The following is a 20,000-nucleotide window of genomic DNA, read 5'->3' as shown; positions in this document are numbered from 1 at the left end:
TGGCTGGTGTTAGTCTAAATCAGTATTAACAGCGACACAGAGAGAGATAGCGACCTTCTCTCTGGCCATTGGCTTTTGTCGTCCCATTTTGCTGAACTGGGGGAACAGTATGCAGCCCCGCTACACTAACTGGTCTTTTGAACCCACCATTTGTACGTTATACAGCATAGTTCTTACGGAGGGCACAAATTTAGGGCAATTAACATGGACTCCAAAAATCCCAGCCATTTGGTTTAATAATGCTCCCACATAACCCACACCTACCAATCAGTCCCAAGAAAACTGATAAAAAATCAACATATACATAAATTATTTACTTTTCAGTTGATTTGATTTTTTTTTTAAACTATGGTTTTGTGTTGTTTAAGTTGTAATTTGTGGTGAAATTGTTTCAGTTTTTGGGCTCCAGGGCTCAGACTGTGCTCACCTATTACTGTTTTCTTTTTCTTTTTTTTTTTGGTTAAACGCTTTGTTTAGTCTTTACTTGAGGTGGCGTTTAAGTTGGGTGGGGTGGGGGGCTTAGAAGTTGGGGCCCTTTAGACAGGGTTTCGTACACACCACAGGAGGGGCACTGGATGGAGCACTTCTCTGTTGTTGTTTTTTTTCTCCTCTTTCTCTCTTTCTTTCACTCTATCTCTTTTTGTGTTTTTGTTGTAGTTACAGTTTTACCTTTTGTTTATGTTGACGCCACGTCGTTTTGGTTGTTTTTGTTTTCTTTGTTTGTTTGTTTGTTAAACACCCCCCCCCCCTTCTCCTCCCACAAAATCAGTGTCTTAAAGTCGTTTTGTGTATTTATCTGTCAGTGACAATCAAATCCATTAGGCGTTATTTGCATCTGCTACCAACTTCCGAAATACATGCTGCTTAAGTGGACGCAAATGTCTGAATATAAGTGAATCAGGTTTGCATTCTTAAAGGTCCTCTCCATTGGGTCTCTCTCTGTCTCTCTTTGTGTGTTTTTGGCTAAACAAATCAGTTTCATGTCATTAATCACAGCATAAAGCAGTTTGCCAGTATCAATTACAGCTGCTTTGCACTTCCATACTGACCTTATGTCATTTGTGTGAGGTAAATGGTTTTTGCAAATAATAAATGCAAAATAGAAACAGTCCATTTTTCTTACAGTCAACCGTCAGGCACTCACAGCACAACCCAGGCCTAGCTTTACAGATATCAGATCAGATCAAAGAAAACCTCACCACCATCATGGTTTTGCTCTAGAACGAGGGTGTCAAAATCCAGTCCTGGAGGGCCAGGTTCCTGTTGTTTCTCTTATTGACATTCTAAATACAACCTCTGATTGGCTGAGGAGCATGTACACCTGTTTTCGAAGTGAAAATCGACAGGTGACTAAGTGGCGAAAACAAAAACCGGCAGGACCGTGGCCCTCCGGGACCGGATTTTGACACCCCTGCTCTAGAAAAACTCTTTGACTTCATATTTTCACATTACAAATAAGGACTCTTATGTTATCTTATCGGAACTGACTTATCATCACACGCATCATGTGTCCCTGTCTTTAGAGTTGAGGTAAGAATGGAGAAGATGAGAAAGTGGTGCATCTCTCCTTCAGCTTGAGGGCTGACGTAACATGAGAAACTCTGATGGATTTTGGACCTTTAAAAACGTGACCGTTTCACTCATTATTCAAACCAGGTCCCCTTACACCCCCCACCCCCCCCCCAAACTTCTCCCTGTCACTCTCCTGGTGTTGGAGTCCATTGTGCACCTCTCTCCAAACTGCCCTAAATTTGATTCACCCCCCCCCCTCCTCCTCCCTTCCCATTTCCCCCACAGATAGAGATAGAGCGGGTTCATGTTTCCCACACCTCACACAGATAGCCTAGACTACAATGGCCAAGAAATAAGGAATGACTGGAAATGATTATTCATTAATAAAAAAAACAACAACAATTTTTACAGTCCTACAAGCTTTATATGTTACGTGCATGTACTTCTGGAATTCGAAGGAAACATGATGTAGAATGTGCTTTGGTGAGCTAATTCATCTAGGAGTTGGATAAAGAAGTAGAATCATGTTAGATATCTGTCGTGTGAAATAACTGGGGTAGTATTTCAGTAAGGGAGTGTGTTTATGTGTTTGTGTGTGTGTGTGTGTGTGTTGCTATTTCAGTTGCCTCATTCTTTCTCTTTCTCCATTTCTCTCTCTCTGTCTCTCCCTCTCTCTCTCTCTCTCTCTCTCTCTCTCTCTCTCTCTCTCGCTCTCTCTCTCTCTCTCCCTCTCTCTCTCTCTCTCTCTCTCTCTCAGCATACTCAACGCCAGGCTCCACAGCTCCCAACAGGTTTGTCAGCATCGGATCACGGGACAACAACTTTCTAAACATCTCTCAGCAGACACAGGTCAGTGTTTTTACATCATTAAACACTTACTAACTTGCACATCCAGGCACTTTTCTGACATTAGGGTTAGCTCAGGCAAACTCAACTCTTTTTCACCTCTCTCTGGACTTTAAAAGGCAAATACAATCATTTTGAACATGCAAATGAATTCTAAGGTTACAGGATCTGTGGCTAATTCAGTAATTATTTGTGCTTTGTGTGTGTGTAGAGCATTAAAAGTCGTTTGCTTTTGTCACATACAGAAGTGTTTGTAATCTGTCCTCGGCTGTAATTACACAGTCACACACACACACACACACACACATTGTTACAACACTCTAAAGCCCCAACAAATACCTCCAAACCCTGTTCTTCATCATTTCTGTCTGTTTTCTCTCTCTCTCTCTCTCTCTCTCTCTCTCTGCGGGAGCTTGTGTAGTTCATTTGAGATTAGCAAGTGGCCAGACACCACACTGAGTTTTGTCTATTAGCCACTGCACTTTAGTCATTACTGTGGAAACCAGTCCTGCCCCAGGGCCTGCTCCCCACCACGCTGCTCACCAAACACATGGCAACCATCTGAAGCACTCTTTCTCTCTCTCTCTGCCTGCCTCTGTCACACACACACACATACACACTCATGCTCACACAGGCACACTCACAAACTCACACATGCTTGGTACAACTCAACCTTTACTCAACTCTCTGTCCTTCTCATGCTATCTCTATATCTTTATTATAATTTCATCAATCTTTTCAAGTATCTTTTAACCTTTTCTATTTTTCAGCTTCTCTCTTTTTCACTTTTTCCACTTTCTACCTCTACAGTTAACTCTTTCGTTCTTTACTCATTCTCGCCCCCTGCTGGCCATTTTCCTCATCTACATAATCTTTTTGTTCTGTCCCCCATCCTCCACTCTCTCCCCTCCTCCTCCTCCCTGTTATTCTTCTCTCTCTCCCTCTCTCTCTCCCTCTCTCTCTCTCTCTCTCTCTCTCTCAGTCACCCGTGTACAGTAAAGGCCTTCAGTTTGCTCTTTAAGGGATGACCTCATGGCACTGTGTAAGCCGGGGTCCATTTTGCTTCTTCTTTCTCCTCCTGTCGTGTAAAGTAATCTGTCGAGCAGTCACAAAGTCACAGAGTCACAAAAGTGTCGCTCACATATACACTCTCTCATTCAGCCACACCCTGGCTCGGTGCAGCAGGGGCCGCGGACAAATTTGCTCTGTTACGTTCAATACAACAAACCTGAAACATGACCCAAACGCAGCGGAAAGCCCTTCTGGGCAAACTGGTCAGTAGAGACCCAGACAATGGACAAAGACCCAGTGTAAAGCTGTCCTGAATCTCAGATACACACACACACACGCACACACACAGCTGAATCATGAGCTTATGGAGCTCTCTGGTGGTAAGAGGAGAGCTATGCTTGCAAAGAGAGAGAGAGAAAACAAGAGAACAAGGGAAAGGAAAGACAGGAAAGGCGAAGACTTTTCAGTGTAGCCCCTCTGCTGAGAAGTCACGTCCCAACTGTCTGGTTGCCCGCAGCAACCAGACATGATGTCATAGCCAGTTGAACTTGAACTTGAGAGGGGTTGTTTGGGGGGGGGGGGTGACTTTGGGGGTGGTGGGGGGGGGGGGGTGCTAATAATAGAGGGTGGTCACTTCTGCCAAGGATTAGAGAGAAAGCGATAGAGAGAGGAGAGTGGGAGGAGTATGACTTGGAGGGGAAGAGTCATTCGGCCCAGTCGCTGTTGAAACAGAGCCTGGAGAAGTGTGTGTGTGTGTGTGTTTTTGTGACTTTGCGAGAGTCAACCAAAACAAAAAAACCCCTCACATGCTCCCCTCCCTAGGGCGTGTAGTTTCCAAGACTTGACTTCCAGAGTGTTCTCTGGTACTCTCCAGTGCCAAATCAGGGGTGACGACCCAATTTCTGCTCCCTTTTAACGAGCCGGAGAAACCCAATCTTTAGGCAGAGCCCGCCAGCAACTCTCCACTGACACCGCACACAGGAGAACACGAACTCCTATAGCAACACCGCATCACACTATAATACAGCTTTATCACCACATCACACTATAATACAGCTTTATCACCACATCACACTATAATACAGCTTTATCACCACATCACACTATAATACAGCTTTATCACCACATCACACTATAATACAACTTTATCACCACATCACACTATAATACAACTTTATCACCACATCACACTATAATACAACTTTAACACCACACCACACTATAATACAACTTTAACACCACATCACACTATAATACAGCTTTAACACCACATCACACTATAATACAACTTTATCACCACATCACACCATAATACAGCTTTATCACCACATCACACTATAATACAGCTTTAACACCACATCACACTATAATACAACTTTATCACCACATCACACTATAATACAACTTTATCACCACATCACACTATAATACAACTTTAACACCACATCACACTATAATACAACTTTATCACCACATCACACTATAATACGACTTTAACACCACATCACACTATAATACAACTTTAACACCACATCACACTATAATACAACTTTAACACCACATCACACTATAATACAACTTTAACATCACATCACACTATAATACGACTTTAACATCACATCACACTATAATACAACTTTAACACCACATCACACTATAATACGACTTTATCACCACATCACACTATAATACAGCTTTAACACCACATCACACTATAATACAACTTTAACACCACATCACACTATAATACAACTTTATCACCACATCACACTATAATACAGCTTTATCACCACATCACACTATAATACAACTTTATCACCACATCACACTATAATACAACTTTAAAACCACATCACACTATAATACAGCTTTATCACCACATCACACTATAATACAGCTTTATCACCACATCACACTATAATACAACTTTAACATCACATCACACTATAATACAACTTTATCACCACATCACACTATAATACAACTTTATCACCACATCACACTATAATACAGCTTTATCACCACATCACACTATAATACAGCTTTATCACCACATCACACTATAATACAGCTTTATCACCACATCACACTATAATACAACTTTAACACCACATCACACTATAATACGACTTTATCACCACATCACACTATAATACAACTTTATCACCACATCACACTATAATACAACTTTATCACCACACCACACTATAATACAACTTTAACACCACATCACACTATAATACAGCTTTAACACCACATCACACTATAATACAACTTTATCACCACATCACACCATAATACAGCTTTATCACCACATCACACTATAATACAGCTTTAACACCACATCACACTATAATACAACTTTATCACCACATCACACTATAATACAACTTTATCACCACATCACACTATAATACAACTTTAACACCACATCACACTATAATACAACTTTATCACCACATCACACTATAATACGACTTTAACACCACATCACACTATAATACAACTTTAACACCACATCACACTATAATACAACTTTAACACCACATCACACTATAATACAACTTTAACATCACATCACACTATAATACGACTTTAACATCACATCACACTATAATACAACTTTAACACCACATCACACTATAATACGACTTTATCACCACATCACACTATAATACAGCTTTAACACCACATCACACTATAATACAACTTTAACACCACATCACACTATAATACAACTTTATCACCACATCACACTATAATACAGCTTTATCACCACATCACACTATAATACAACTTTATCACCACATCACACTATAATACAACTTTAAAACCACATCACACTATAATACAGCTTTATCACCACATCACACTATAATACAGCTTTATCACCACATCACACTATAATACAACTTTAACATCACATCACACTATAATACAACTTTATCACCACATCACACTATAATACAACTTTATCACCACATCACACTATAATACAACTTTATCACCACATCACACTATAATACAGCTTTATCACCACATCACACTATAATACAGCTTTATCACCACATCACACTATAATACAGCTTTATCACCACATCACACTATAATACAACTTTATCACCACATCACACTATAATACAACTTTATCACCACATCACACTATAATACAACTTTATCACCACATCACACTATAATACAACTTTAACACCACACCACACTATAATACAACTTTAACACCACATCACACTATAATACAGCTTTAACACCACATCACACTATAATACAACTTTATCACCACATCACACCATAATACAGCTTTATCACCACATCACACTATAATACAACTTTATCACCACATCACACTATAATACAACTTTATCACCACATCACACTATAATACAACTTTAACACCACACCACACTATAATACAACTTTATCACCACATCACACTATAATACGACTTTAACACCACATCACACTATAATACAACTTTAACACCACATCACACTATAATACAACTTTAACACCACATCACACTATAATACAACTTTAACATCACATCACACTATAATACGACTTTAACATCACATCACACTATAATACAACTTTAACACCACATCACACTATAATACGACTTTATCACCACATCACACTATAATACAGCTTTAACACCACATCACACTATAATACAACTTTAACACCACATCACACTATAATACAGCTTTATCACCACATCACACTATAATACAACTTTATCACCACATCACACTATAATACAACTTTAAAACCACATCACACTATAATACAGCTTTATCACCACATCACACTATAATACAGCTTTATCACCACATCACACTATAATACAACTTTATCACCACATCACACTATAATACAGCTTTAACACCACATCACACTATAATACAACTTTAACACCACATCACACTATAATACAACTTTATCACCACATCACACTATAATACAACTTTATCACCACATCACACTATAATACAACTTTAACACCACATCACACTATAATACAACTTTATCACCACATCACACTATAATACAACTTTAACATCACATCACACTATAATACAACTTTATCACCACATCACACTATAATACAACTTTATCACCACATCACACTATAATACAACTTTATCACCACATCACACTATAATACAGCTTTATCACCACATCACACTATAATACAGCTTTATCACCACATCACACTATAATACAGCTTTATCACCACATCACACTATAATACAACTTTAACACCACATCACACTATAATACGACTTTATCACCACATCACACTATAATACGACTTTAACACCACACCACACTATAATACAACTTTAACACCACATCACACTATAATACAACTTTATCACCACATCACACTATAATACAACTTTATCACCACATCACACTATAATACAACTTTATCACCACATCACACTATAATACAACTTTAACACCACATCACACTATGATACAACTTTATCACCACATCACACTATAATACAACTTTAACATCACATCACACTATAATACAACTTTATCACCACATCACACTATAATACAACTTTATCACCACATCACACTATAATACAACTTTATCACCACATCACACTATAATACAGCTTTATCACCACATCACACTATAATACAGCTTTATCACCACATCACACTATAATACAGCTTTATCACCACATCACACTATAATACAACTTTAACACCACATCACACTATAATACGACTTTATCACCACATCACACTATAATACGACTTTAACACCACACCACACTATAATACAACTTTAACACCACATCACACTATAATACAACTTTATCACCACATCACACTATAATACAACTTTAACACCACATCACACTATAATACAACTTTAACACCACATCACACTATAATACAACTTTAAAACCACATCACACTATAATACAGCTTTATCACCACATCACACTATAATACGACTTTAACACCACACCACACTATAATACAACTTTAACACCACATCACACTATAATACAACTTTATCACCACATCACACTATAATACAACTTTAACACCACATCACACTATAATACAACTTTAACACCACATCACACTATAATACAACTTTATCACCACATCACACTATAATACAACTTTAACACCACATCACACTATAATACAACTTTAACACCACATCACACTATAATACAACTTTAAAACCACATCACACTATAATACAACTTTATCACCACACCACACTATAATACAACTTTAACACCTCATCACACTATAATACAACTTTATCACCACATCACACTATAATACAACTTTAACACCACATCACACTATAATACAACTTTAACACCACATCACACTATAATACAACTTTAACACCACATCACACACACAGGAACACAATATAGTTAAAAAAAATTGATCAGCAGGTCAAGTTAAACTTGGTCGGAGCTTTAGGCAGCTTTGTCTCTATCTGAGAGCAGAGACAAGTCTATGAAACAGGCTTACTGACTGTTTGTCCACTTTAATTGTGGGCTAGTGTGCCCTCTAGTGACACGCACAAGCTTACAATACTCCCCATTTGCATGACACTGAACTCAAAGCCCATGTCGTCTTTTAATTTGAATTAAAAGACTCTTTTTTTTGGGGGGGGGCGGGGGGATCTCTGAAACAGGGATTTGATTGACAGCACTTTCTTAGCGTAGCCTTGCAGTACCAACCCTTGAGCAAGCCAAGGAGGTGTTTTTGTTGTTACTGATCAGAGTGAGTCAGATGTGACAGGGCTGGTTTTAAAACACGAGAGGAGCTGCAGAGTGGACAGAGAGACCCTGTGGTTACGTGTTTGTTACACATGCCTGTGGACAGAGAGACCCTGTGGTTACGTGTTTGTTACACGTGCCTGTGGACAGACAGACCCTGTGGTTACATGTGGTTACACATGTCTGAGCCCCTTATGCTCTTATCACATTGGTTACTATTGATTTATTATTGACATGAGGATAGGAAGAACAGAAACTTAGCTTGGGTAATTTAAAAATATTAATAATAATATTTTAGAAACATGAAACAGATATACTAATGTCTTTCTTTGTTGTTGCTGTTCTTGTTGTTTTTTTTACAGTCTTGGTTCCTCTGACAAGACCTGCCTACTAAAAAGCGACAAAACCCTGTCATTATAATCGGGAATTTTACAGAAACAGAAGAAGAAAAAAAAAAAGCAACTCCATCCAACCGTCTGGAAAAAACAGGCCCTCCAACCCTCCTGCCCCTTCAGAACAGCCTAGAGTTCACACCAAGATGTTAAACACGCCATAATCCCTTACAACCCCCCCTCCCCCCCAAACACAAAGGCATGACACACACAAACACAAAATGCCCCTTTTCAAAACATGAGGATCCGATAGAAGCGGAGAAGAAGGAGGACATGCGGTCATCTCTCAGCAGAAAAATGAGAAACAAACGCAGACAGCAACAGAAGGACAAGACTACCCATAAACCCCATAAGAGGAGAGAAAAAATCATTGTCTGTTATTCTGGAACAAGGACGCATTGTGCAGTGACTGGGCATGTCAGCAGTCACCCTGGTGAGATTACTGTTTTGTTTTTTGTTTTGTTTTGTTTTTTTTTGTTTTTTTTTAAAGAACCAACACAAAACAAAACACATCATTTTAGGAAAATGGGAAACACTACAAAACAATTGACTTTAAGACACAAAAAACACACAAGACTTACATCTCAGTGGAAAAGCTATTTACCCCTCTTTTGTGAAAGGACTGCAAAACCCCCCTGAAATGTAAGAATCTGAGGTCAGTATGTAGTGATGAGGCTGTTCTCTATCTCCCCCTCTCCCATCACAGACAGTATTTTGACAATTGAAGAGAGAAAGCCACACACATAGAAAAATGGACCTAAATATTGCACTACAAAATTGCATTGACACTAATCTCATGTGCACTATTGAAATGAGATGGGTGAAGAAAATGTTTGCACAACATTTTACTACGGAGAAAAACAGGAAATGTTAGCGTCTAGTTCTGTAGCTACCCACACGTAGTGTCTTCACCTTTTTATGGGGGTGTTCTCTTTTTTGGGAGGAAGACAACATCCTCGCACCGTGATGGGTGACAAAGCTACTCCTAAAATTACTTCAATCAATAGGTGTAAGAAAAAAAAACAAACAATGGATCCCATCAAATACATACACAAATACACGTGTACACACACACATACACACACACACACACACACACACACACACACACACATCCATGAGAATCTGTCTCAGCCGTCTCCTAACAATGGGCCTGGTGATTATTTATCACATAAAACAAATGAGATTTCAGGAGAAAAATCCCAAACCGAGACAAACATGCATTTTCTGTGCCATCTCACCCTTTTTTACTGACTATTCCTTGGCAGTGAGAGTGAGCCTGGCCAATTTTAGCCTGTGTCAGAGCCTGTCTTTGAGCAGAGTGAACCTGATAGGTTTGTCCGCGTTTTGACCAGCACCTTTGTAGGATGCCAACAGACCCCTGGTCATCCAAACTAGAACAGAGGGCCTGATTTCTGATTCTCTCTCTCTCTCTCTCTCTCTCTCTCGCTCTCTCTCTCTCTCTCTCAAAATTACTGTACTGTTTACACTCCCGGGGGGCGATGTTCCAAGAACAGGGGGCCACACTGAGGAGCAAAAGAATGTGTGACGTATTTAAGCTGTGTGGAGAGAGATGGGGGCGGGAATGGGAGTGGGGGGGGGTAGTTTAAGGGGCTGAAGGTGAGGAAAGGATGGGAGAGGACTGGTGACTGGTTGGATGACCATTTTGATTTGAGACAGCCTCGTTCTCATATAGTTACACATTGAGTCAACATCGTAACAGCAAATTTGCACTATCAGATCCAAATTAGACACTACACAAGATTCACGAGACTTACAAGATTTGAAGCGCACATACTATACTGAGAAACACACGCACACAAGCACGCAAACACACACACACACACACAAAACATGGTTATGTCCTAAAGCAGATTAACTATGAAAAGGAAGCCTTCGTTTCACATGAACAGGACAATGTTTATAAGACCTTACATCTCCACTCATTGAGAATTCTGCCATAGATCTCCACTGCAGCCTTTTGCTTTAGCACCTCATCGATCGTACAAACCTCACAAAATAACTGGACTGCCCAAACCCATAATCTCACTGCAGGGAAGCTCTGCAGTCAGACGGCCGTTTCCTCGTCAGCCTGGTCAGCAAACAAACAAACAAACAAACAAAACACACGAGCAGTACTAAAAAAAAAAAACGAATGAAAGTGTTCAGCGCTGACGATCGTTTCTTTCTTTCTTTCTTTCTTTCTTTCAAAAAAAGATAGAAAAAAAAATCTATGGAAGTGCCTCTCTGTTTCCTTTATGCAATTTGTCCAAGCATAAAATCAGGTTCTTTTTGTCGTGTATAAGCTACAGACTATGGTTGATAATTTGATGGTCTGAGAATGAACCAGTGACCGCTAATTAACTGCAAACATCTTTATATATATACAGTACATATATATATATATTCATATATATTTATATATACACACACGTTTTTATTTGCCTAATAAGCTCAGTGGCAGTCTAGTTATTTTTTGAAGTGTCGCATAAGTCATGAGGCGTAAACCTAGTCATTTGTCATGAAGTACCAGCCCAAATACCTGCTTATATGTACTCTAATAAGTCCATAGGAAAAACAAACAAACAAACAGACAAACAAACAAACAGCTATAATAGCAGCATCAGCAAACAAATGGAGATGGGATTTCTGTAGTAAACAAATAGTAATGATAGTGTTGAAGAAAAAAGAAAAAGAAAAAAATAGTGACAGCAAAGAAGACTATGACTTGAGTTGTGTTGTGTCTGGATGGGAAGTATTGTTACTGAAAAAAAAAAAAAAAAAAAAACGTATGTGGATTAAGCCATGTGCAATGCCTTGGGTAGAAAATCGTGTTTGTTAGAATTTTGTTAAAAGAAAGAGGGGGTTTAAAAAAAAAGAAGAAAGAAAAATCTTTATTGTTTTTAAAGTCCATTTGCTCCGGGACTCTAAACTAAAGGGCGGAGAGTGAGAGAAAAAAAAAAGTCTTTGTACGTTTTGGGGAATTGGATTTTTTTATCTTTCCTTTTTTTCTTTTTTTTTGCTTTTTTTTTTTAAAAAAAAAAAAAAAATGTTTATTTGTAACTGGTTTGTTGTCTCAACTTGGGAGGGCTGAAGGAACCATTTTTGCAACACATCAGAAAAACTATATATATCACTAAAAGATACTGGTGCTTTTTATGGAGTAAAATACATTCAGACTCTATTATACAGAAATAATAATAAAGCAAATTAAGTGTTATCATAAAGCAAAATTTTAGGAAAAAAAAACATGCGTTACTCTATTTCCTCCTCTTTTTTTTTTTTTTTTTTTGTGTGTGTGTGTATTTTACTGAAGGGGGAGGGGTCATAGCTGGGGTTGTACCAAAAGGCCTTTTCTTTTCCAACCTTTCCTCATCCATATGAGATGGAATCTTCCAAACGTGAGAACCACACGGATCCACTGAGATCTGAGATTGAATTTTTTCCAACATTTTATTGTTTTTAGTCAAAAGGCATTGAGAAGCAAAAACCTTAGGGAACCATTTGAACCATTCTATGCATTTCTGATGGACTTCCGTGGATCCAGAAAATCCAGAACAGGGGCAGCCTCTGTTCAAGAGGAAAATCTGTCCAAATGAAATACCTTTTGGTGCATGCTAATTTCTTTATTATTTACTTTTTTTTTTAGTATGTGGTTTCATGAGTACAATTCCAACATGATTGACAAGATCTTCCCTGTTTATGGGAGATGCATCCCAAAAAAAGAAAAAAAGGAAGACATCTTTTTTTTTTTTTTTTGCCCTTTGCCCTTTCACTGTTGCAGCGTATTCCAGCGGCAACAAAAACATCAAACAAAATCATGAGAAGTAGGTCTGATCAGGAGGAGCGTGGAGGATGAAATGTTAATTGGTTACACATGCAATGAGTAACAAATGGAATCCCATCTTTTGGCAAAGCAGATAAGGAAATCAGTGTGTTGGGGGCTTTGTTGTTTTTTTTTGTTTTTTTTATAAACGATGAGAATACCCCCCCCTTCCCGATCCCACCCATCCAACAGTAAGCAACACCCCCTCTGCAAAATCCCTCCCCCACTGTAAATTTTTCTAAATATTTGTTTTGTGATGTAGTGCTAGACTCAGAGCATCTTAAAGGTTGTCCCTAAAAAGTGCCTTTTGTTCACAGACTCCATCTTGTATTCCTGAGTGCCCATCTCAAAAAAACAAAACAAAACAAACAAAAAAAAAACAAAAAAACAAACAAACAAACAAAAAAAACATCCCCTCCTTCTTCTTCTATAGCCTCTCTTTCCTCGAGCTCTGTAAAGCAGTATATAGTATTAAAGGAAACTGGTGTGACTTAGTTCCTCTTTTATTGTTGAATAATTAAGAAAGTTAGTTTAAAAACAAACAAAAAAAAGACAAAAAAAAAAAAAAACTTCCTGTCTTGCTTTCCTTCCTCTGTGCTCTGTTCTCTGCCTCTCTTGGACACTGGAGTGGTCTGTATTGCAGCGTAACCATCTCTCCCCCCCCACCTCCCCTCCCCCTCCCCTTCTGAATCCTTTCTTTTTTTTCTTTTCCTCTGAACGGAGGAGGGGGTTTTAAAAAAAATAAAGAAAGGAAGAAAAAATGTAAAAAAAACAAAAAACAAACCCTTTGTCTGAGCAGAATGCAGAAAGCTCACATGTTATTCTTGTCTGTATGCTTCACATTGTATACCATACCGATCTCTCTTCAGCATCCTCGCCATTCAACAGTTAATGTAAATGAACAAGTTACACCGCTGGGCTCTGGGTGGGTGGGTGGGGGTGGGGGGTGGGGATCAGGATTTCTTTTTTGTCCTGGGAGGGGGGGAGGGGGGGGGGGGGAGTTGTACAGGAGAGAGTTTGAGGTATTAGAGGAAAAGCAACTGACATATCATGAAATAGAGATTAGGTAGAAACATTGGAAATCTTTTAATTTTTTTTTTCCTTTTTATTCATTTTATTGGTGGAGGAGGGGAAAGGCCAAATGGCTGCTGGATCAGAATAGGGAAGTTTGTGAAACTTTATTTATTTTTCTTTTTTCACTTTTTCTTTTTTTGTTTTGTTTTGTTTTGTTTTGCTACCAAATTTGCTTTGATCTTTATTACTGTTGTTGTTATTGTTGATGATGATGATGATGATGATAATTATTGTTATTTTGTATTGTAGGCAGCAAAGATGCTGCATTGAGGAATTGTGGATGATGCACCTTTTGGTTGAATAAGACCATTTGTTAAAAACAAGCGTAAGGAAGTGCAGTAGCTGAGGACGACTAAAAGCACCTTATGACGGAACGGGTCCGGCCCTATGACACAATCAGCCAATCAGTCAGGAGATAATCAATCACATTTAATCAATGTGATCTAAAACCATCTAAGATCAGAGACCAAAGTGGAAAAAAAAAAACCAACCAAGATTCTAGAAAACTGTATGCCTCTCTAATCATTATGAAATTAATACTGAGCAACCCTGTTAGTCACAGACTGATCACAGACAAGGCACCTTTGAAAAACCTCCCACCAAAGCAAATGAGCTGTTACACTCTGAACCCCCCCCCCCCCCCCCCCCCCCCCCATCATTACACGCCTTGACTCAACACACATGGTAACAAACAGTATTCGCCCTGTTAGAGAGTGACCTCCACAGCCAGACAGCCATAGTCACATAGAAAAGACACAGAGAGACACTATATGTCCACAGTGTCCTGGGACTAACTGTCCGTCGCCTCCTCTCTTTAATTTTTCTTTTTTTCTTTCTTTTGTTCTTTATCTCTTTTCTTTTGTTTTTAGTGTCTGTTTTTGAATTGTTCGTAGGGCATTGGGACATGTTTAGAATAGACTGAAACTTCCGGCAGCCATGACTCCTTGTCCCACCTCCTGTTAAAAACCCTCTCCCCTGTCTCAGAGCAGCTGCCCCCCCCCTTCTCTCTCTCTCTCTCTCTCTCTCTCAGAAACCCTCCATCCAGAGCTCATGGTGAAATGCATGTGTTAATTACAATTTCTTTTCCATAATAATAATAATAATGAAAAAAAAACAGTTTGAAAAGAGCAGCACCTTTAGCTGATTGAATAAAAGGATGTTCTTGACTGTAATAATCAGGTTGTTGGTGTGGTTATTTTGATTTTTTTTTCCCATAACAGAACAGAACAGAACAGATAAATGACCGCTAAAAACAAAAGCAAAACAAACAAACAAACAAAAAAAAAACCCTTATTGTGGCATCAATGGTGATGTTTAGTGAATTGCTACTGTGTAAAATGTAATGTGTCATTGCTTTTTGGATGTCACACCGCATGACGGAGCAGCTCCCTTGTTCTTCCATAATCTGCATCAGCAGTTTTCAGTGTCAGTAAAAAAGGTTTTCAGCGAACTGGAAATGCCAGAGGACAATGAGTCTGACCAGCCCAAACACTCCATGTAAACCTCACTCACTCACTCGCTCACTATCTAAGCCGCTTATCCTGATTAGGGTCGCGGGGGGTGCTGGAGCCTATCCCAGCGCTCATAGGGCGAAAGGCAGGGGGACATCCTGGACAGGTCGCCAGTCCATCACAGGGCAGACACAGACAAACACACTCACACACACACATTCATACCTAGGGGCAATTTAGTGTCTCCTAACCAAGTCACCTAACCTGCATGTCTTTGGACTGTGGGAGGAAACCAGAGCTCCCAGAGGAAACCCACGCAGACACGGGGAGAACATGCAAACTCCACACAGAAAGGTCCCTGGCCGCCCCATGTAAACCTTTTTTGGTCAAAAAAAAAAAACCCTCAAATTTCTGTCTTGGCCCTGAAATAAAAGCCATTATATTATGAACGGAAAGTATGAACAATATTGTGTAAAATAACTATGTCAGATCTTTTAAGAATATAACCTGTGTCCTCTTTCAGGAAATTTTGTCGAGGTAGAATGCCTCACGTCAGCAGGTGTCTAATCAACACATATATTTTATTCTCCACTCCACAACAAACAGTCTCATTTCAGATGTAAGCGCCGAAGAGTTATCACCACATTGAACAGAGAGATGAAAGTAAATCCGAGTGAGTTAACAGAAGCGAGGCAACAAGCACCTTTATAATAATGATTACATTTATTGGTCTTTTACAAAAAATAGTCTAGAGAGTAACAGGAATACAAGAAAAGTAAAGGAGATGTTTGTAGTTGAATACTTGTTTGACAGCAGCCCAGTCTAACAATAACCACCACACGGATGTTAAAGCTTTTAACCTCATCTTTTCTCCCAGGCCACAGGGGGTTCCAGATTTCCCTCTGTTTTAACACTGATTTCTCAAACATTTCCAACGTCTGTTTACCAAGAGCATAAGGTATGATATGAAACAAGGCTTAAAAAAACAAAACAAAAAAACAAACAAACAAACAAAAAACACAAACAAGAAACAGGTGACCTAATTTCACATCAAATTATTTTGTATGCTTTGTTTTTCAGCACGATATCTGCTTTCTTTTAGTGACTAAGGCACTTAAAAAAAGAGAAAGAAAAAACCCTAGCAAAATGTTTCTTTTACATTTCAAAGTCATGGACTTATCGACATGTAGGAAATGCCTCAACAAGTCTCCCTATGCGTTGCATTCTTCCATTCTGAAAGTGTGTAATATATATACATACAAATTGCGTACATCTGCCTAAGTGGTACCAAATAGGTTTTAAACATGTTCACTAAATCAGTTTCAGGTTTTCAGATGATGGATTTAAATCTACTTGTGTCAAATAAAACTTATCGTCTGAAGAAGAAGAAAAAAAACCCATTTCACCTCCATTATCAAACATGCATTTTTAAGCACGGAGAGTGATGCACCTAATTGTTCCATCAAAACAATTTACGTTTAACTGAGAGAAAAAAAAAAGAGTTCAGTTGAACTGCTAAGCTTCATTGAAAATGTGAGAATGTGAACGTGGTGAAATGCAGATTCACGGCATTTAGCGTCAGTCGCTCTCTCTATTTAGCTTCATCCACTGAGAATTACACCTCACAGTGGCTTTCAGGGAGCAAAAAAAAAAAAAAAAAAAAAAAGTCATTTCAGCAACAGTCTTTCAGAGTTTAACCGCTCGTATATGAAGTCTGAGAGAAACCGCGGTGGAGTAAATGTAATGCGGCTCGTAAAGGAGAGAGGCTTGAGTTTGTTTGTCTGCTTCATTTAAGTGAAGTGAATACTGTAGCATTCAGTGAATAATCTGAATGCGTTTCAGGGTCGGTCACACTGTTAGGTGACGTGAGTTTTAATAGCCTCTCGCCACAAATCACAGGTTTACCTTTTTTTTTTTTTTTTTAATCGTCGTAATTGTAACGTATGACAGCTCTGCGGACAGGGAGCAGGATACAGTCCGCGGGCTTTTGACTGTCGTGTGTCAAGGCGGGTAACTGGAGCTTGGGCCCCGTTCGCTCCAAAGACCTGCACAGGGATGTGAAAGCCCCGAAATGCACCGTCAACACACCCTGCTCCCCTCTACAGAGCTGTTTTAAAGGTCAGAATTTGAGAACCTGATGCTGAGTCAAATGCAAATGACCAATTAAAGCAGAGAATACATGTTAAAAAAAAAGAAAAAAAAAAGAAGAAAGAATTCACTGTCTAATACTTCAAAGTGAATGACTCCAGTCCGGTCCGATGCTCAAAAAACACCCCCCAGTTTTACAAGCAATTATACAATCCATTCGTCAACCAAAACCAAATCAATCTATCTATCACTCACTGGTGTTTGTAGTCTAGAACAGAATGATCAAAGGCTTAATCAGTCAAAGAGGTCCAAAGCGTGGTACAGTTTCCAGAACCGTCTATGCAGAGAAGAAATGCTGTACCTATATCTGCCAGTGAGAAAACACCGGAACAAAAGATTTAAAAAAAAACAAAAAACCAAGAGGACAGGTTATACTACTACAAATAAAACCGAAAGAGAGATGAAACACCACAGCTTCAGATGCGCGTGTATTTAACGCTTCAATTTGGCGTGTATCTTTTTTTTGTTTTTGTTTGTTTGTTATCCTTTCTCGAAAAGTAATTGAAATGTACCTGTAATTTGGATTTATTTTATTTGAACCAAGCGCAGTCATCAGCAGCTACGTGTTGTGTGTAGAGCTGAAAGCATTCTGCGGTTTTGTTTAGAGTCCGCGGGTTTTTTTGAAAGGCCCTGTAAATTTGCCAGAACGGGGGGGGGGAAATAAGGCAGAATTGTTGGTCCCCGCAACTCAGGGAGAGGACCACCAGGGGGCGATAGAGCAGTCTCTTCTGCCGGCGTCTCAGTTACAGAGGAATTCTGGGGAGGGGGTGGAGCCATGCTGCATGCTGGCTGACTGGGAAAGGGTAGAAAAGGGATGGGTGGTTGTGGGGGGGGGGGGTCTTTATTCGGGCTGAGGGACAGGGGATGTATCATTAGCGTTGGCGTTAGCTACATCGCTAGCCTTGCTGTTGGTTTCGATCTCGTCGTCGGAGAGGTCCAAGGAGGCACCCTCCACCTGCAGCTGGCGACGCCCAGAACGACTGGTGGAGAAGCTGATTGGTCCTCCACGTCTGGAGGGAAGGGGTTACAGTTACAGATTATTCCTTTAAACCTGTGCTTAAAGTTGCATGCTGCACATTTTGAGTAAGAAACAATTATAAAGTATATAAACGTGTGTGTGTTAGTGCGTATGTGTGTTTGTGTGTGTGAGTGTGTGCGCGCATGTATATGTGTATGTATGTGACTGTGTGTGTGTGTGTGTGAGTGTGTATGTATGTGTGTGTGTGTGCATGTGTGTGTGTGTGTGCGTGTGTGAGTGTGTGTGTGCGCATGTGTGTGAGTGAGTGTGTGCGCGTATGTGCGTGTGTGTGTGTGTGCGTGCGCGCATGTGTGTGACTGTGTGTATGTGAGTGTGTAAGCGTATGTGTGTGTGTGTGTGTATATATATGTGTGTGTGTGTGTGTGTGACTGTGTGTGTGTGTGTGTGTGTGTGTGTGACTGTGTGTGTGTGTGACTGTGTGTGTGACTGTGTGTGTGTGTGTGTGTGTGTGTGACTGTGTGTGTGTGTGACTGTGTGTATGTGAGTGTGTATGTGTGACTGTGTGTATGTGAGTGTGTATGTGTATGTGTGTGTCTGTGTCTGTGTATGTGTGTGTGTGTGTGTGTGTGTGTGCGTGAGTGAGTGTGTCTGTGTGTGTATGCGAGTGTATACCTGAGACGACTCTTGAGTGTGTGTGTGTGTGTGTGTGTGTGTATGTGTGTGTCTGTGTATGTGTGTGTGACTGTGTGTGTGTGAGTGTATACCTGAGGCGACTCTTGAGTGTGTGTGTGTGTGTGTGTGTGTGTGTGTGTATGTGTGTGTCTGTGTATGTGTGTGTGACTGTGTGTGTGTGAGTGTATACCTGAGGCGACTCTTGAGTGTGTGTGTGTGTGTGTGTGTGTGTGTGTGTGTGTGTGTGTGTGTGTGTGTGTGTGTATGTGTGTGTCTGTGTATGTGTGTGTGACT

At 39.6% G+C, this 20,000-nt stretch overlaps 2 protein-coding genes across 5 annotated transcripts in view; one reads left to right on the top strand and one right to left on the bottom strand.

Moving 5' to 3' along the window:
• Positions 1–12,536, top strand: part of LOC115829910 (nuclear factor 1 X-type) — a 109,608-nt gene extending 97,072 nt beyond the window's left edge. Inside the window, exons 12-14 of one of the 2 annotated variants that reach the window (XM_030794082.1) lie at positions 1,810–1,812; positions 2,270–2,361; positions 9,527–12,536. In XM_030794082.1, coding sequence (XP_030649942.1) covers positions 1,810–1,812; positions 2,270–2,361; positions 9,527–9,541 — 110 coding nt within the window. In that variant the 3' untranslated portion in view covers positions 9,542–12,536. The remainder of the gene's footprint in view (positions 1–1,809; positions 1,813–2,269; positions 2,362–9,526) is intronic. The other variant, XM_030794083.1, reaches the window with a different exon arrangement.
• A 4,088-nt stretch (positions 12,537–16,624) lies between these two features.
• The window catches only part of LOC115829905 (myosin-10), a 76,072-nt gene continuing 72,696 nt past the window's right edge, over positions 16,625–20,000 (bottom strand). For all 3 annotated transcript variants that reach the window (XM_030794076.1, XM_030794077.1, XM_030794078.1), the window contains one exon: positions 16,625–19,065. In XM_030794076.1, the coding sequence (XP_030649936.1) occupies positions 18,897–19,065 (169 nt within the window). In that variant the 3' untranslated portion in view covers positions 16,625–18,896. The remainder of the gene's footprint in view (positions 19,066–20,000) is intronic.

Source organism: Chanos chanos, chromosome 16 (assembly GCF_902362185.1).
Source record: "Chanos chanos chromosome 16, fChaCha1.1, whole genome shotgun sequence".
NCBI lineage: Eukaryota > Metazoa > Chordata > Actinopteri > Gonorynchiformes > Chanidae > Chanos > Chanos chanos.
The sequence above is the reverse complement of the archived record's forward strand: the minus strand, read 5'-3'. Positions and strand labels throughout refer to the sequence as shown.